Source organism: Plectropomus leopardus, chromosome 13 (assembly GCF_026936395.1).
Source record: "Plectropomus leopardus strain MGB_pleo_1.0 chromosome 13, ASM2693639v1, whole genome shotgun sequence".
Classification (NCBI taxonomy): Eukaryota; Metazoa; Chordata; class Actinopteri; order Perciformes; family Serranidae; genus Plectropomus; species Plectropomus leopardus.
Window position 1 is genome coordinate 29,809,977 of NC_142188.1, and position 18,401 is coordinate 29,828,377.

Here is an 18,401-nt window from a genome sequence, read left to right on the forward strand (position 1 = left end):
GAGGCTTGGTGGAAAGAGTGGAGCGCTCAACGGGCTGTAGACACGTCTGCTGACCTAAATCTGCTCTCTTCTTCTGCCTTTTATTTATAGACTTAAGCGTGTGTGTGTGTGTGTGTGTGTGAGGGAGTGAGTTTGTGTTGGGATACACTAATGACCAGAAATCTGAGATGCACACACAAACTAAATGCGCATGGATGTGTCATCGTGATTTACTGCATAATTTATCAATTGATGCATGATCTTAACTTTTGTAAAACAGTAGATTGTCCCTTTAATTAACACAGTACCTTTAGGCTCAAGGAATGAGGATTTTTTAGGCACCTGTCAGGTCTCTCATAGTGTTCTATGAACTGTCTGTGCAGAAATTTGGTTCTTGTTTCCAAATATTTTCTGCTAATTTATTAGGTACACCTGGCTAAATAACAGCCCTGTTATAAATCCTACCTCCTAATTAATATTATTAATGGTCACTTTGGTTGCTGTAGTTTCTGGTGTAGTTGAATTGTATTGCTTTACACAGAGTTTTTTCTTTTCTTTTTTTCATGCAGCCCAATTCTGTCAGTGAGGGAGGAATAAATATTAGGGGCAGAAAACACCAGAGGCCTAATGATACAACGTTATCAAGATACTTACGTCACCTTACATTATTTTTGCAATTTCAAACATGTTGCAGTATTATGAGTTTTGCAATAAAATATATTGTGATTTATTCCCTTTTTTCAACTGCAAATTATGTCCCTAAAGGAGAGCTTTGTCAACACCTGTTTTATCTAATAAGAGGAAGTTTTCAGTTTGTTCATCAGTTATTTTTATTGCAGCAAAATGTAACTAGTGGATTGAAAAAAGAATTGTTGATATTATTCTAATAGGCTACCAAAAGTTTAATTTCTGATCATGATATAAATTATTTTTTTACATAAAAAAAATCAACACTTTGTGCTTCTGTAACAATACAATATTGCCACACAAAAATATAGCAGTACTATGCGAAATTGATTTTTCCCCCCAAATCCCTAGTAAATGTTAAAAACTATAGCCCCCAAAATAGCTTTGCACCCAATGAACTTGCAGCTGAGTTAAGTTTCATTATGAGTCAGGAAGTAAGGGTTTACAAGTCAGCGACGTGTGTGTGTGTGTGTGCGTGTGTGTGTGTAATAATTTGAGACACCATAAATTGCACTTTCCGATTTTGTGAATTAAATGCAGATAGTCATTAATTTAGATTAATAAAGGATTGCTCTAAAAATGATTTGTAATACATTCATTGGTCAAAATGGTCAAAATAAATTGATTAAAATCCTCCAGATGCAGATGCATACCCCGACACTGTCTTTTTACTGGCTCAGTACACCCTGATGTTGCCATGCCGGCGCTCTCACCAGTGTCTCTTTATTAATGGGATGCTGCATGTTGCACAGCCGGAGCTGTGGTGTTTTGTAACCAGGTCTGTCATTACGTAAGAGATCGTAGTGAATTCCCTGTCTGATACCCAGCTGACCTCTGTCATGTGAGCATTTATGATCACTATGAGGGAAAACACATGCACACGTGTTTGCGGCACACACACACACGCGTTGTGTCTAGTCGTATGTTTGCCTTATTTATTTTGGTTCTTGCTCTGTTTTTTCCTCTGCTTTCTGTCCTCCCTTGTTGTTGTTCTACAGAAACATTTGGGTATATTTTTAAGCAATGTCAAAAGAAGGGGTTTTCAGAGTACTTAAACTTTTGGGGTCAAGTATAAAGGGTTTCAGGTCAGTGTTATGGTATTTGACAGCTTACTCTATCTAACACTAGTACCAGTGTCATAATGTAGCTAATATTTATGATAATATTGTAATATTTAACAAAAAAAGCTGCAGAATTTAACTTGCAGTCATTTGAGAAAAAATAAATCAATTTAAGAAAAAAAAAAAACCATTTAATATTTATTTAATCTGTATTTATCATCTCCAAACCTCATCTTTTACCATTTAAACCACACGTATGTAATGAACTTTTGTTTGCTTCGATTTTGAAATTCTGAGCTGGTACTCATGATTAAAATAACAACTTAGCTGATGCCAATACCAGTGTTTTGTTTTTGTTTTAATATTTTGTTGTTGTTATTTATTTTCCCTTTTGTGCCAGGGAAACAGAGAAAGCTCAATTAATTGAAAAAAATGCAATTTATGAAACAACCTTTATTATTTCACTTGAAAAAATCTTTCCATGTAACACTGCTTCAAGAGCTTGTTACCATATACATGTCTTACCTCCCTCTCTAAACAGCTGTATTTATTCAAGTTTCTTGCCCAAATCTACATTTACACGATTACATTTGTACACATCATGAGAACTTTATAATTTACCTATGCCTAATTCTCATTTTTACTGCATAAAGCTTGAAAGTATCATAATGTACTCAATGCAACCCCCTTTAGTTGGGTGCATCCCCTGATTTGTCGAAAGCAAGTTTAATGCATGGTTTTGTCCCTTAGGTGTCCAGGCGAAGATCTTCGATTGTCCCAAGCATGTTTTCTATCAACCTCACAACGGGACACCAATAATCTTAAGCCCGGCTTTTTAGTCTGCGCAAAATTTATGTTACACAACAGAAAAACACTGGCCACTGCCATTGGTAAATGTCATCTTACTCACTGACAAGCCAGGTGCTAACAACAAAGCAAATATCAGCTGATGCCCCTATATGCATCCCTATTTGTTTAATTACATGTCTGAAAGAGTTAAATGGAGTCACTTGAGTATTGCAAATAGTTGCAGTCTGTTTGAGAATAGACACGCATGCTATATTTTCCTGGTTGCAGGTATTTGCCTGTTTTATTGCAGGCTCATGCAAAAGAGCAAGCTAAAATTTTTATTGGGAAAATAGCCCGCGTGATGTTGATGGTGAATCTTGAAGACCAAGTTTTGCTGCATTATGAAGGCATTTATGCAAGTGCTCAAAATGTCATAGAGACAGAATGAATACATTTGTAGACAGAGCTGTAGTAGTAACAGCAGAGGTAGAAACAGTAGTAGTCATGCTGTAACTGTATCTTAAGTTGTGTGTGGAAGCGGAGCTGCTATTGAGCACAGTGGGTCTGGTCAGGCGAGCACTACAATGCACTATCTCTTCCTCTGGGTTTTGTCTGGAATGTGTTTACTAGTTCTACATTGTGAGTGTGTGTGTGTGTGTGTGTGTGAGAGAGCGAGAGAGAGACACACAGGAGTGAGTTGGGCAGCGTCGTCCTCATGTGCAAAGCTGGATGCATTACAGAAAGGAGGAGCATTGGAAGCACAGTCATGACTGCAAACGGCAAGTGTGCCGCTGTGTGCCCTCACATGTGAACGCCGAGATTAATACATGTCATACTGAACACACAGCACAGTGCTGCATTCATCCACCTGCAGCAGCGTAGTGTGCAGCGTGTCTCCATACTTCGTGCATCCAGAGAACCTGAAATAGCCCGATGTGGAGGTGAGGGGGAGGGGTGGATGTGCAGCTCAGGCATGGAAACCAGCGTATCCGGTTACAGGATCATAATATCACTGCAGAGTCCATCCACAAGCCCTGCACTACCGCACAACACACACAAACTCACCACAGCCAGCTCCTGGAGTAATATGCTCGGCCCACATGTCTGATGTGTGTTTTCAGGCACAGTTGGCAAGCCAACACACAGTCACATGCATGCGCACACCTGACCTTCCCTCAAAGTGTATGAAACACTCATGTTTTTTTATCTTTTGCACATCATTTTGTGATTGGATTTTAACTGTGCTTCCGTTCATATATATTAAAACTCAATGCTTGTTCTTAATAGTCTATTTTCTGTGCTTTCAGTTTTACTACCAAGGCCCTGAAGGCATCATGAACTTTTCATGTAGACTTATGTAAAAACACATAGCCACCAAGTAAGTCTTTATTTTTAAGATGAAATTTGAGATTTTATTGTATTGTGTCCACATCAGTTATAGTTAGTCTTCATCAGTTCTCTCATGAAGCTGTTTGGGCCTGTTTGTGCAGACAGTAAAATGTAATGTAATGGAAGGTGTTGAGCTAAGTCTGTGGTGGTTTTTTATTTTGTCTCGGGATATTTGGTGATTATTTTGGACTGCAGGCAAAATCCGAGAAGAGTTTATTTTGAGAAATGTTCTTTCCTTACGTCATAGATCAGACCACTCCGCTGGAAACAACCATTTGTGTATCGATTTTGATTTGTTTGGTATCTGCTGCACATTTTCAAAGGTGGTTCATTGGGTAAGAAAAAAGGAGGAAACTCTGTAAATGGAACACTTTTCATAAGATGTCATAACAGATAGATTGTTTAAATAGTAGGGAGATATTGAACTTTTATTAAAGTCCAATATATAATATAAAGTTCACCAAACTTATCTTTTTGTGCCTTTTTGTTTCCTTTTCAATGCATGTGTGTGCCTATGTATCAATCTGTGTCCCCTCTCTAAATTCAGATTTTTTTTGTCGGCCCATGAACTCAGCGCAGACAGAGCTCTCCATGAGTTCTTTTATTGCTCAGCAGCAGTTTGTAACTCACGTGAGGAATAACTGATCTGTCAGTCCGTTCAGAGCTGACCAGATCAGACTGATGGATGAGAGGAGCAGCTGCTGTGAGTAAATCCAAACTTTTAGACTCAGCAGAATGAACAATTAAGTTTCACTGTTAAGGCAGCTGATATTCTACTGCTCCGTCTGTGCCCAGAGTAAGCTCTGCACTCCAGGATTATGGTGCTGTGACCCAAACAGAACAAAAACAGACCCGGAATAGGACATCTGTGTGTGGTGGCAGAAGTGAAGTTTGTTTCGACCTCTTTCCCTGTTTGTTTACTTTTTCCCTTCCATTTCTCTTTTCGACGGCTGAGCCGAACGGCCAATCAGAGTGATTTGGGCTCCAGGGCTGCTGCCGCTGAGTCAACAGGGTGAATTGGTGTAGGAAAAGCAGATGAGGGCCAACTGTGCGGGACACACTGCGGCGACAGGCGATCGCTGTCTCTGATGGTTTGGTGTGTCACGGCCTTTATTGTGGCATACCACCACAAATAAATGAATGTGTGTGAAATCCCAAGTTAACGTTACCAGCTGCTGATATCATGGATATGATGCAGTTGGATTGATTCTGCTGTTATTTTGAAATTCATCACACTGTTGAAGTGTTGGAGGCACTGAACCTGAAGTTAATCTGATACATTTTGATTAGATGCATCGGCATCTCTGTCATATCTATAACAACAAATATATACCGTTGCTGCTAGTATTATAGCAACTTTTTGTCTAATTAAAAAGTAATGACAATTGAAAAAAAGATCTATTGTGAGCTCCAGTCCAAAAATGAGTAATGGTACTGACCTTCAAAACTGTAGGTTGGTTGATTTCTAGACAGAGCTGATTGTCTCTCAGGAGACCTTGAGCTATATTTACTTTGTGGAAAACCTTTTGGAAAATGTAGTTTTCGAGACAGTTCTTTGCGAGACAGTGAACAGAGGCACACTAAGTCATAGTGACCTTGAATAGAGACCGTGGCCCTCCATTTTGGAGTGCGGCACTCCTCCACTTCTGTGCGTTATCTCCTCCTCTCATTTATGATGTGTTTTTGTTCTTCAAGTGTGTTAATATCTAGACATGGCTCATAGGGTGTAGGATGGTTCTGGGCCTGTGAACTTTGTCAGTCAGTGAATGGAGGAGGGGGGAGGGTGTGAGGGAAAGAGAGGAGGGAGGATGAAAAAGATAGATGGAAAAGTGGTATAAGAGTGAGTGAAGAAGAGAAGAGGTGGAGGAGAAGGAAAGGGAAGAGGAGGATAATGAAGTGGAATGTAAGGGGTGGGGCACCTCTGGTATGTCAGCCCTGCACTTTTTTGTGTGTGTGTGTGTGTGTGTGTGTGTGTGTGTGTGTGTGTGTGTGTGTGTGTGTGTGTGTGTGTGTGTGTGTCTAAACACCCTGCCATGAGTCAGTGAGTCAGACATGCGCAGCTGCTTCAGCTCTCAATCACACACCCGCAAACTGCTTTGAAACTAACTCTGTTGCTCTCTTTGACTCTCTGTTTCTGTGTCTCTCTGACACTGATTCGCCATTTTCCTCGAAGCTCCACAAGCAGCTGCAGTGAACGCAGAAACTCAAGAAATGGATGGTTAAAAGTCACAAACAAGAAGTCTTTTATTAATGCCTCATAATACAATCTGTTGGGTTTTTTTTTTGCATTTCACACACATAGGCCAGAAAAACACATGCATTATAAACATGCATTAGTGGAGAGATGTCAGAGCGAGGAGGTTGCCATATAGTCAACACTCCACGCAATTTGGGGATCTGTGCCATGCTCAAGCTATCAGTCCACACTCTGTACCATGGTTCGCACAGTACTTGAACTGGCTACCCTCCTGTTCCCAAGCACAGTGAACTGAAAAAACTGGCTCTTGTTGGCATTTAAATGATCCTACTTCTGAAAATGCAGTTCTCATTTCTGTCTAGTTTTACACACAGATCGCACTATAGGGCCACAACGAAGTCCCTTCTTTATACCGGCCCTGCGCTTTTACAATGACCCAAACTACTGCGGCATCTTTCCGCTCCAGTGTGTGATTACACACTACATCATGGCATCCTGCAATCAAAGGAGGCATGACAAACGTGATGTTAATCACACAAACGCCTGCCTCTAGTGCAACATAAACATATGCGTAAGCAGCGCTTTTTAAACAATAACAAAGGCATAACATGTCAATCACAGTCAATCAGTCTACTGCATATTTTTTCCAGTTTGCGGACATTTACGGCCGCCGTTCTTCTTCTTTGTACTAGCCGTTACGCTAATGGCTGCTCTCTCCTGTGGTGGTCGCACACGTAAACACGTTGTCAAAACAGCACAGTCGAGCTGCCCATGGTCACGTCTTTACGTTACGACACCATGGTCAATGCTCTTGTATGTCCAGTCCGTACTCAAAGATCCCAGATTTAATAAACGGCAAAAACTCATCGAGCATCCTAAGTTTGTGCAAAAGGAAAAAAAGTATTGCCTGATATTTATCAGAGAAGAAGTGACAGATAGAGCATTTATGAAGAACGTCGATATCCTGGACATTTGTGTGTCCTGCAGGCCATCGATGGACATGAAAAGAAATAAAGACATGTAAGACATTAAAGACAATTAGAGACTTGTCACTGGAAATTGATGAGATTTTCATCACTTGTGGTACCTTACATTTAATTAAACAGGTCAGTGCCCTCTGGTGGACCATTAACCATAAACGTCACTGTTTGTAAACTAGCGTAAACATATGATAGGCATTGCTGTCCTGCAGTTAATTCCTTCTTCTTATCGGCTGACCTGTATACAGTTTTTGATGTATTTGCAATAAGATAGTAGTTGGCTTTTATCCTGGCTAATTTATTATTAAGGCTTTAATATCAAGATAACTTTTGCCAAGATAGTTTTAGCAAAAATTTTCATGTACATACAATTCGCATGTAATGGAGTTTGTAGATGCCGCTCTTTGTTTTGCCTGTTGAGCCAGGCTGACTGTCGCGGTAATGCTAACTACTAAGTTTTAGCAGTTATTTAATTTAGTGTGGTGGATGTTTAGCAGCTCATACAGAGCATTTCCACTGGATCTGGCAGTACACTGCTCTTCAATGCTGTGTATTCATTTCCAGTTGAGAGCAGAAGAAGCAGTTGCACAGTGCATGGAGGGAGTCTTGTGTTGAGCAATGAGGAGGGGTTGCAGTGCATTCACCGGTCTTTATTTGCATAAAGTAGACGAGATTCATCTTAATGCAAACGAGTCAGTGCGTCGCAGTGCGGCTGGCTCACGCATCTTGGACCAAGCTGTAAGACTAGCCGATTTAGTTCTGAAAGGAGACAAGATTCAGCAGTGGTATTACCTATCCCTTGCCTCAACGGTTTCAGAAATTTGGTGGATTGTTTAAATGCAAAAATTGAAAGTTTATAAGCAGGCTGCCATGTTGTTTTCCGGTTTGATGATTCAATGAGTAGTTCAACATTTTGGGGAATATGCATGTTTAGTGTCTTGCCTAGAGTTAGATGAGAAGGTTCGTATCATTGTCATATCTGCAGCCAGCAGATGGTTAGCTTAGCTTAGCATAAAAACTGGAAGCAGGTGGAAACAACAAGCCGTGCCCTATTGAAAGATACGTCTACCAGCACCTCATTAATGAACAAATCTACCTTTTCAGACAATTCAGTTTAACTTCAAACATTATAGGCAAATTTGTAAATCCATTTGTAAATAGTCATGCCAGGTCAACATCTGGTTTGTGACCATTTTAATGGAAAATGACCCGCTGTAAACAACAATGCCATAAAAGCTGTCTTTCCAGCACAGATGTTGAGGTACTTTTGTTGTTAACAGGGTAAAGAAATTAAGTTTTGAATGTTTTTTTTATCTACTAACATCAGTAAATGTGATTATGTAGAGCCAGTGAACCAACAGGTCTGCATCATTTATGAGCCAGTTTTTAAAGTCTCAAGTAATGAAGAGTTTCTAGCTCAAAGGCACCTCAGCAGTAGTTTGAATACACGGAGGAAAGAAAGTTACTAATTCCCCTCCCACCTCCTCCAGACCAATCTCTCACCTACTCATCTGCTTCCTCCTCCTCCTCCTCATCTTCCTCCTCTTCCTTTCTGCCCCCCAGCACACACCCCTCCCTCCCTCCCTTCCTCCTCCTCTTCTTCGTCTCCCCCATCCCATTCTTTGTCATCTCTCTGGGTGAATTCCCAGCTGACTCTGTTTGTCATGGCAACCAACCAGTCGTGGTGACTGGGTCTGCAGCTCACACTTCCTGTGTGTGTGGTTGTATGTGTGTGTGTGAGGAGACGCATGCGCAGTGTGAGTGTATGTGTGTGTAGACAGCAACTGGCTGCATGAGCCTGTCAGCCTGGATTAGAGTCAAACACACTGCAGCGATTCCTGTTCTCTTTCTTTCTTTCTTTCTTTCCATTTTTCTTTCTTTCTCTCTGCTGCCTTTCTTTCTTTCTCTTAGCACCAATAATGACACAATCAGATCAGTTTGATTTGCTAGAGAGATCTGTTAAGCTATTGGAATATTTTTGCATAAAAAATGCATGGTTGCGCTCTCTCTCTTTTTGCTCCCGCTGTACGTCTCTCGCGGGTCGAACACGCGTGCTGTCTGAAAGTGGTTTAAGTAACTCAATGTGCTATTCTAATATTGCAGGAGGAGGGAGGGTGGAGGGGGGCTGGGCTAAAAATCTGGCCTATGATCCTGTGGTACAGCAGGGAACGCTGCTGTTACATAACTCGTATGTGTGTGTGTTAGTGTGTGTTTGAGTGTGCTGGGCTACAGTATGCAGCGGTGAGGCTCCCTTTGCAGCTGCTTTTGGTTTCAATGTATGTTTTTTAAAATCCCCTGTTGCAGTAAGCTTGTTGTGTTTAAGCAGCTTTTTGAATCACCACGGTTAAGCTGCTGCATTTGAGTCTGCAAACTTCACTGAAGAATATATCAGTGTTTCAGTCAGGCAAGAGGTGGTATGATAATGGCAATCTAATGCAGAGATCTGGCAGTGTATTGGATTTAAATCAAAATGCAAATGGCTAGATGGGAATTTTTTCGGAATATCAAAATTGTTTGAGGCTTATTCAAGGCAGTGAAAATAAGAATGTAAAACTTCACCAATATAGAAATGATGCAATAACAAAGAAGCAGCACAGAAGAGATTTTGGTCAAGAAAGTGGTTTAAATTGTATGCAGAAAGGCATGTACAAGTCCATTAGGGGAAAGCCTTTTATTTAAATCGTGTTTAGTTATTTACTGTTATTAGTTATTTAATAACTTATTCATCAGGCATGGATTTGAATTTTAAGAAAACTTTCACCAAGCATTTTTTTAAAAAACATAGAGGGGTTACATTTAACCCATTAAAGTGGAGTGCTACAATTTCAAGTCACTGGAAGGTCATGTAATTGTTAGTGAAAGGGCCAAAAAAGGACTACATCGATCATTTTGGATGATGTTAGACCTTAAATTATGAGCTTGTAAATTGATTAGTTAATCAAGAAAAAATTAAATGGTTATAACAGGGTTTCCCAAACTCTGTCCATTTGTACCATTCTGTGTCCCCTCACTAAATTCTCGGTTTTTCTGCAGAGCTAGTCATGAGTTCTTTTTTTCCTCAGCTACAGTTTGTGACTCGCAGGGTAGATGATCTGTCGATGCATTCAAAGCTGAACTGATCAGATCAGATTGATGGATGAGGGGAGAAGCTGCTACAAGTGAAGACAAACTTTAAAACTAAGCAGAATGAATGGTTAAGTTTCACTTTAAATGTTCCTGACATTCCATAGCTCCATCTGTCCCCAGAGTACACTCTGAACTTCGAAAGTGTGAATCAATGGATAACTAAACTGTTCACATATTAAAGCAGCGCTCCTAATGAACGGTCCGGCTCAAAAAACAGAAGATGTGTTTGTGGTCGCAGATGTAAATGAATGTGTGGGAAACCCCAAATTACTCTGATGATTCATTAGTTTGAGCCATTTTCATGCAAAAAATGACAATTTTGCTCAGCTCAAATTGTGACAGACATTTTTTACTTATATCTGACATTTTATGACAAAATGATGAATCGAGAAAATAAGCATGTAAGAATAATCAGTTTCAGCCCCAGATGACATGCTTATTGAGCTGCTATGTTACTGACTTATAAGCTGGGCAACATATAAACGCCTTTCCCTTGTTTGTCTGGTTTTGTGTTTTCCAGATATATGTTTGGTAAAGGTGCGAAGCGGAAGCTGGACGAGGATGAAGAGGGGCTGGAAGGCAAAACGCTGGAGGCGTCGGTGGCGGGAGGGGTACTAGGCCTCGGTCCAGAGGGCCTGTCCAAGGTGTCGTACACCCTGCAGCGGCAGACCATCTTCAACATTTCCCTGATGAAGCTGTACAGCCAGAGGCCGCTCGGCGAGCCCAGCCTGGAGCGCCGCGTCCTCATCAACAACATGCTGCGACGCATCCAGGATGAACTCAAGCAGGAGGGCTCCCTGCGGCCACTGCTCCTGCCGCCCTCGCCGCCGCCCGACGACCCCATGGACGAGGGTTTCCGTGAGGCACCGCCCTCCTTTGGTGTTTTGTCAGCGACGGCAGCTCAGCCCTCTGCGTTGCTGATGCCGGTGATTGTTCCGCCGCCTTCGCCCCATCCGATGGTGCCTCCAAACTGCCAGGCATCCCAGGCCTGCCTCAGCCGTGCGGAGGCCTGCCCCGCCCCTCTGGAAACCTGCCTCACTCCAGCCTCTTTACTGGAGGAGGATGGTGGTGATTCAGCCTTTTGTGCTCCATCTCCACCCACTCCTCCTCTGTCGCCTCCCCTGGCGCAGCCTCCTCCGTTACCTTCGGCACTTCTGAGCCAGGCGCCCCCCAGGGTCCCTGTGCCCGCCTCGTCCACTGACGGTTTCCCCTCCGCTCTGAGTGACATGGAGTTGGGTCCCCCCACAGCCATAACAAGGACAGCAGCAGCTAATACTACGACCGTGACTACCTCCCCGGCTCCCATGCCACTCACCCCACCCTCCCACTTAGCACCCCTCTCCCCAGCACCCACGGGGCCACCAAGTGACTGCAGGACCACGAGTGCTAAACCAGAGGCAGCTGGCGCCTTGCTAGCAGAAGCCCGCTGTGCCGAGCTGCGGCCGATGGACACTCTGCCCACACTGCCCCCTGGTGGCCTCGCAGACATTTCCTCTTCTTCTTCCTCCTCCTCGCCCTCGGGGTTTCTCTCAGACTTGGCGCTGGACGATGTCCTGTTCGCCGACATCGACACGTCCATGTATGACTTTGATCCCTGTACGACAGCGGGGGCCGTGGGTGTAACGGCAGGCGCCGGCCTCACCAAACTGTCGCCGGTGGTGACGGCGGACGACCTCCTCAAATCGCTGGCGTCGCCGTACAGTGGCCCCGCCCCCCAGGTTTCAGCCAATCAGCCTTTCAAAATTGATCTGACAGAACTGGACCACATTATGGAGGTGTTGGTGGGGTCGTGACTCATGGACGCCTCCACCTCAGAAACACACAGACAGTTCAATACGGAGAACAGACTGGAATAAACTTTTGGGATCGATTGGGGGTGTTCCTGGTTGTTTTATGTTTTTTTTAATTTTTATCTCTCTTCAAAGGTCGGTAATTGTAAACATCGATAGTGATGTCAATTAGTACTACTATGACAACTACTACTACACAACACTGTGCATGCACTGTGCTCGCCTTTCCAAATGTGGAAATGAAGTAACCGGGAAACAAAGACACACATATGTTTGTATTTCTATACTTGTGAGGACCTCCATTGACTCCATTCATTCCCTAATCCTAATTTAAACCCAGTTTTAATCTCTAACCTGAACCTAAGCCTTAACCCTAAAATGTAACTGTAAATAGCAAAAATGAGGAACGGCAAATTGTCCTCATTCTGGAGGATGTTTGCCGTCGTTCTATCCTTGTGAGGACACTTACTCCTCACAAGTATCGTAATACACACAGACATGACACACACACAAACACACTGAATTCATGGCTTTTAGCAGACGAGTGCCTTTCAAAATGACCACTTCTTCAATTCCTGTTTTTACAGTATTTGTCCTTTTTTCTCTGTTTCACTTTAACAGCCTAGAGAGGTCACTCCTCTGTGTTTTTTTTTTTTAATTTATTGTATTATTTTAAAACTATTATTAAGTAAGGTAATTTCTCATGATCAAATAATAATTATTTAATCTTTATCTTATTACAGATAGGATGTTTTATTTGTAAAGCAAGCATAAAAAGGTTTTACGAGGAATACATTGTTTTATCAGTGTGCTACATGACATATTAGCTTGGCTATATAATTACTCTTTGTGAATAGCTCTAAAAGACATCGCCTGGGTTGTTTGTTGAACTCTTTTGGTAGAAGGAAATGTCTGTTCTTTTACACATCATGTCTATGAATTTAGTTCTTTTTTTTGTTCCCTTCCTTATTGGCAGGCACGTATAACTGTGCTGGATGCTGTTTTACATGAGCTCAAACTATGGATGAGATATCATGCTTCAGTCACAGCAGAATTCAAATGAGCTACGCCCACAGGAAAGCTTGATGTGTTTACATTGGAAGCGGCAGCTGCGCCACCACCAACTCTCGCCTCCCAGATGGTTGTAGATGATCTGAAAAGTCAAACCTCGGCAGAGACTTTAAGCTCTTAAATTTGGCTTTATAGGACACAAAACAAAAACAACTCTCACAGATTGCAAGAGTAGTCATTGTGGTACCAATATGACTCCAATAGAATTTCTCCGAATCACACAAAGCAAATTGAATATTTCAGTAGAAATGCCTTATTTTCGGTTTGGCTCCTACAGAGTTAGCAACATGAGTGACAGAGAAATTACAGCACAGCGTACAGTATTACACACACGCATCGTATTCGCAGAGTTTGTTTACTTGTGTTTAGAATACATACGATGGATACCAGGAGGGCTAAATCTGGCTGGCGAATCATTTGAATGTGGATTTCCACTTAAGTAGGGAACCCAAACCACAATGTCAACCTGATACTGCAACCATGCAAAAGACTCTGCTGTTTCAAAACACTACCCCCGCTGCACAGGCCACTATGCATGAGTTCTGGCATAAGTAGACAAAATGGGAAGGCTCAGTGCACCATCTAAGATGTGGGTCACAGGAGGATTCCTAAGGTCTACAGCAAACCACACAGAGTTTTAAATAGAGTAGAAATGCTCAGTTTATTAGTCAGATGTTGTGTCCACATTTAGAAATGTTTACACAAATTTCCCTTTATAATTTTTTATGTAATAATTTCATTTTATGTTTGATCACTTAGTAGTCAAAATTTAACTTACAGTTCACAGATTTGGCTTTAAACAATGGTATTCCATGTAAAAAGGGATACAAATGACATGTTAGAGCTATTTGGAGTTGAGGCAAAAGGCTGAAAGTGACTGACACGCGTGCCCCTATCTACTTTCTCAGCCACACAACAAGCTTTTGCAATTGATTTTTAGTATACATCACACATTTAGCCATAATTTGCACATAGCCTATTCTCATTAGACTAACATGTTGGCAAAAGGACAGCTGTAATTTGATAGGTATATAAGCCCCAATAGTGGACACTGGCAGAAGCAATTAACAAACCTTTTATGTACAGTAGAAGCAAACCAGAACCACAAGATAGAATAGTGTTCAAAGTGCAGACACATGGTTTTTTATTACAAGTTGATACAACAAAAAACAAAGTTATAGAATGCCTTTTCTTGCTGCAATATTCAGAAAAACAGAAGCAGTGAGTCAGCAAAAGTGCAACTCACTCACCTTGCCTCTCGACAGTGCAATGAGATTTTAACTAATAGGCTCAGACATTAAAGGAAAAATCCACTCTGGGATACTTTTACACATCGCCAGTCTTTAATGTACGATGCATTTCAGGACTTGCTGTGTGGTGAAGTGTTGTAATTGTCTTGAGGCTACTTTTAGTGAAATTGGATTCTGCCTCCACCTCACTCTGTAAGATTGTTAAATATCAATGCAATGGTGGCTTTCTGAAGTCCCCAGTTTCATGTTTAAAGCTGCATTCATCATGTTTTGCCACTTGTGGGCAACAGAATGAGCTCAAAACATAACATATGACACACTATTACCAAGTCTGTTCAGTTTTACGAGGGCTGTGACTGGGATTGTTGCGGCCTGAATGCCTGATTTCATGGCAGCTTTTTAGGCCTTTTTTTTCCAATAAATTTGCAAGTGAAAATTGTAAAAAAATATAGTTGAAATGCTCAGAATCAGTCTATTTTTATGAGTATTCAGTGTTTCCCACAGAGTTACAATCTAAAGCAAAGCAAGTAGGGGCTGAGCATATCAATATGCTGCACGTAACTTTGCAATGACATTAGAATTCATCTGTTTTGTAATAAGTGGAATCGTTTGCAAAGTTGTGCAGAATTTGCAAAATTGTGATATCTTGAAGAGGGCTGATAACCCTGTGAAGTTGCTTTGGCAAGTCAGTTGGCTAAATATTGCCTAATTACAATATTGCACATAAGCATTCACTTGGAGTTGCACCTCTGTCCATCTGATAAATTCGAGTCCCGTGTTCACTCTTTCTCGCAGACTGTTATGGTCTCTGCCAGGGAAATAAGGGAAAAAGGGAAATATTTGCCTCCTTAGCTGCTAACATGCTCAAATATGTTCACCAGCTAGCCGCTAGCTTTGTCTGCAGTTTGTTGCTTGAAAATTTTTTTCACAAAAAACTATAGCCTGCTTCAAGTGACAGAAGTTTAAAGAGAAAGAGTTATGGGCCAGAAAACCAAAACAATTAGCTAAAAGAAGCTAAAATGCTCCAAAGAACTGGAAAAAAATTGTGATAATTGACAGTGAGTTCAAAACTGCAAACAATCCCTTACCAATTATGCATTATCATTTGATCCAATAATAAAATAAAGTATTGATGAGTGCAGCTTTAATATTGACATTTTAGATCACTTTTGATAATTCTTCAACTATCATTTAGATGATAACTGTAACATATCATCTACATTTTTCCAACTATTCACAGCAATATAAGAAAAAAAAGACAACAGAAAATGCACATCACCAACTGGGTGGATTTTTCCTTCAAAAGTCGTTAAGTAACAAGTAACACAAGAAACCCTTAACACTTCTGTGTCTGCCAACACAGCCTTGCTACGGTGTAAAACGGTATGTTAATGGTATTTCTAGCAGCTGGTGGGACGCAGTAGTTGTTAATGGGACAGAATGTGTTATGCAGTCTGACTCATCTTACTGTGTTAGCTGACAGCAGTGAGGTCTGGGTGGTGTTAAAATTTGTTCCAGTGGAAGATGATTAGTTTCCTAGTGTGCTTTTGACCTCAGCTCGTATGTAAATGAACAGCTTTTGAACTGAATTCAAAGCGGAGTGTGAGGTGAGCAGACAGCAGCACCAACTAAAACTGTTTGTAGACGACCGTGTCTTGTTTCTTTCACTATGTTTGAATTTTGGAGTGCTTGTTTTTCTTTGTTTTTTTGTCAATGAAGTTATTTATTCATATTGTTTTTCTTTTCTGTGTAAATATATTTATTTTTGATGTGAAGTGAACATTTGGATTGTAAATGTGTGTACAGAATGTGTGGTAGGAATGTACTTCAGATAGGAATGTATCTGAGCGTGGAATTATGGGTGGAAGCCATTTTTTATACACATAGGTAGTTATATTATCTTGTTTATGTTTGTTTGTTGCTTTGATCTTTTTTTTTTTGTGGGGTGGCGGCCACAACTTTTTACATCTTTTGTACTTTCTTTTTTTTGTCCATCATTTTCCAGTTGAAGGCGAACAGTTCATGCAGCAATACTCAAAAACCCGTCTCCAACCTTCAGATGTCAAGACTCCAAAGCCTGTCATAGACGCTTCAATGCCAAAAGTAATGTACATAGTATGAACAACATTCGAGCTCCTGAGACTTTTTTGATCAGTGTTTGTTACCGAATCTGTTTTAAGCGCTGTCCGAGCATGCGGCGGTTCCAGTCACCGATAGACTGACCGCAGTTGAGGCTGATTTCCTCTACGAAGGCTGTATTTTACACAGACCTCAGAGCTGTGCCTTTTTCTATGCAATAGAACACAAACACAGAGAGAGAAACTATCAGCTGATCACTGTATTGGGATCCAAATGAGGACTGTAGATATTAATTATATATATGTACGTATATATGTATGTATGTGTATATATACATATACGTATATATATAGTATATGAGATAAATGGACAGCTGTCTATGAATTAAAACAGTCTTACTTTTGTAGTTTTATATATATATATAAATATATATATACAATAAACTATAAAAAGAGCAGATGTGTTTTGTCTCCTTACTTTCTATAATTGTGTACTGTCTTGTTTTTTATATGCTTACACATAACAGTGCACTTCATATTTATATAAGTAGCTGATGTTTTACCAACTTGTAAAAAATGATTTGTCTAACAAAATATTCCAAACTGAATGTCCACTTACTACCTTTTTTACTGGAAAACCTTCCTTTTCATGCCCAAACTTTAAAAAGCTTTCCTGATACTGCTTATGTTTAATACTTTTGGATGGGTTTATTGAAGCTTGTCTTTGGCCTTGAATGGTGCACTGTTAAATCCAGCGTGGAAAAAAAGGAGGAGAGGTAAAACCAAGCTAGGGCGGTATGTAATATTTCATACTTTCATTCCTTCCTGAAATTTTATCATGGTATGCCGTATATGGCAGTATACATGTGCAGCACTAACATGCTAGTCCTAAGAAAAGTAATATTATCACACTTATTTTCCTAATTAGACAGAGAAATATAACTGTACACCTCTTGAATTCAGCTTTCTCAAGGCTCTTCTGCCTCACTAACTCATTAAACACATTTCATTCAAACTCAACACAAACAAAATCAAGACAAACCATCTTGGTTACTCTTGGTTAGTTATCTAGTTAGTAAGTCCACTGTTCTGACAACTACCAGCTCTGGTTTGATCAAAATAAATACTTAATTCATCAGATTAGATGTAAAAAAAAACCAAAAAAAACCCAAACATGCCATTTTTCCCTATGACTTCTCTCCACCAGCTGTTTACAGTCCTGCAACTTGTCCCTCCAACACTAGAAAGAAGAGCTCCTGTATTTATGACGGTATTAAAAAAACATACCTTTGGGATTTCTAAATACCCCTGTATACTGTAATACAGTGATACTGCCTGAGCCTAGGTAATACAACCACTGAAGTGGTGCTGTGTCACAGTTCACATGAGGAAAAATGGTGGATGATTATTATAGTTAAGTCCTGAGCGAGATGGTTTAGTCTCGACCATTAAAACAGCAGTCTGGTAAAAACTTGTCTGTAATTATGCTCCCATGATAAAAGGTATTTTTATTCAGTACTGCATATACCTGCTAAGGAAGCCTGTGTGATTTGGCTGTACGCTTTGGATACATCAAGCAAATGAGCCATGTTGAGAATTTTAAGGTGATGATAAAAATAATGACCATATAATGTATAGCTACATTGTGGTGTGAAGCAACCCTTTCAAGAGGTGCAATTAACAATATTGTTTTTTTTAATCCTTTGAAACCTGGGCAAATTAGCTTAATTTCTTTCAAAAACATGAGAAGAAAGGAATGAGCTACTTAAGAGGAAAGGAAAATTAGCACAAAAAGGAAACAAAGAAACAAGCAAGAAAAAAAAGGAAAACAAAAATAAAAAAAGAAACAAAAGCAAGGAAATTACCATGAAAAAAAAACTTAAAAAATAATTCTGTAAGATAATTTTGAATATATAATCATGGCAATTATATATATATTTTTTCAATTATAAAGCCTTTTTCTAAAGCTACTAACTTCTTGAAACGTGAAATTTTTGCCAAGTT

At 40.4% G+C, this 18,401-nt stretch overlaps 1 protein-coding gene across 2 annotated transcripts in view; it reads left to right on the forward strand.

Annotated features, from left to right (window-relative positions):
• sertad2b (SERTA domain containing 2b) overlaps positions 1-16,853 on the forward strand; it is a 46,027-nt gene extending 29,174 nt beyond the window's left edge. For both annotated transcript variants that reach the window (XM_088086611.1, XM_042502096.2), the window contains one exon: positions 10,729-16,853. In XM_088086611.1, coding sequence (XP_087942737.1) covers positions 10,733-12,001 — 1,269 coding nt within the window. In that variant the 5' untranslated portion in view covers positions 10,729-10,732 and the 3' untranslated portion in view covers positions 12,002-16,853. The remainder of the gene's footprint in view (positions 1-10,728) is intronic.
• Positions 16,854-18,401: the final 1,548 nt, after the last annotated feature.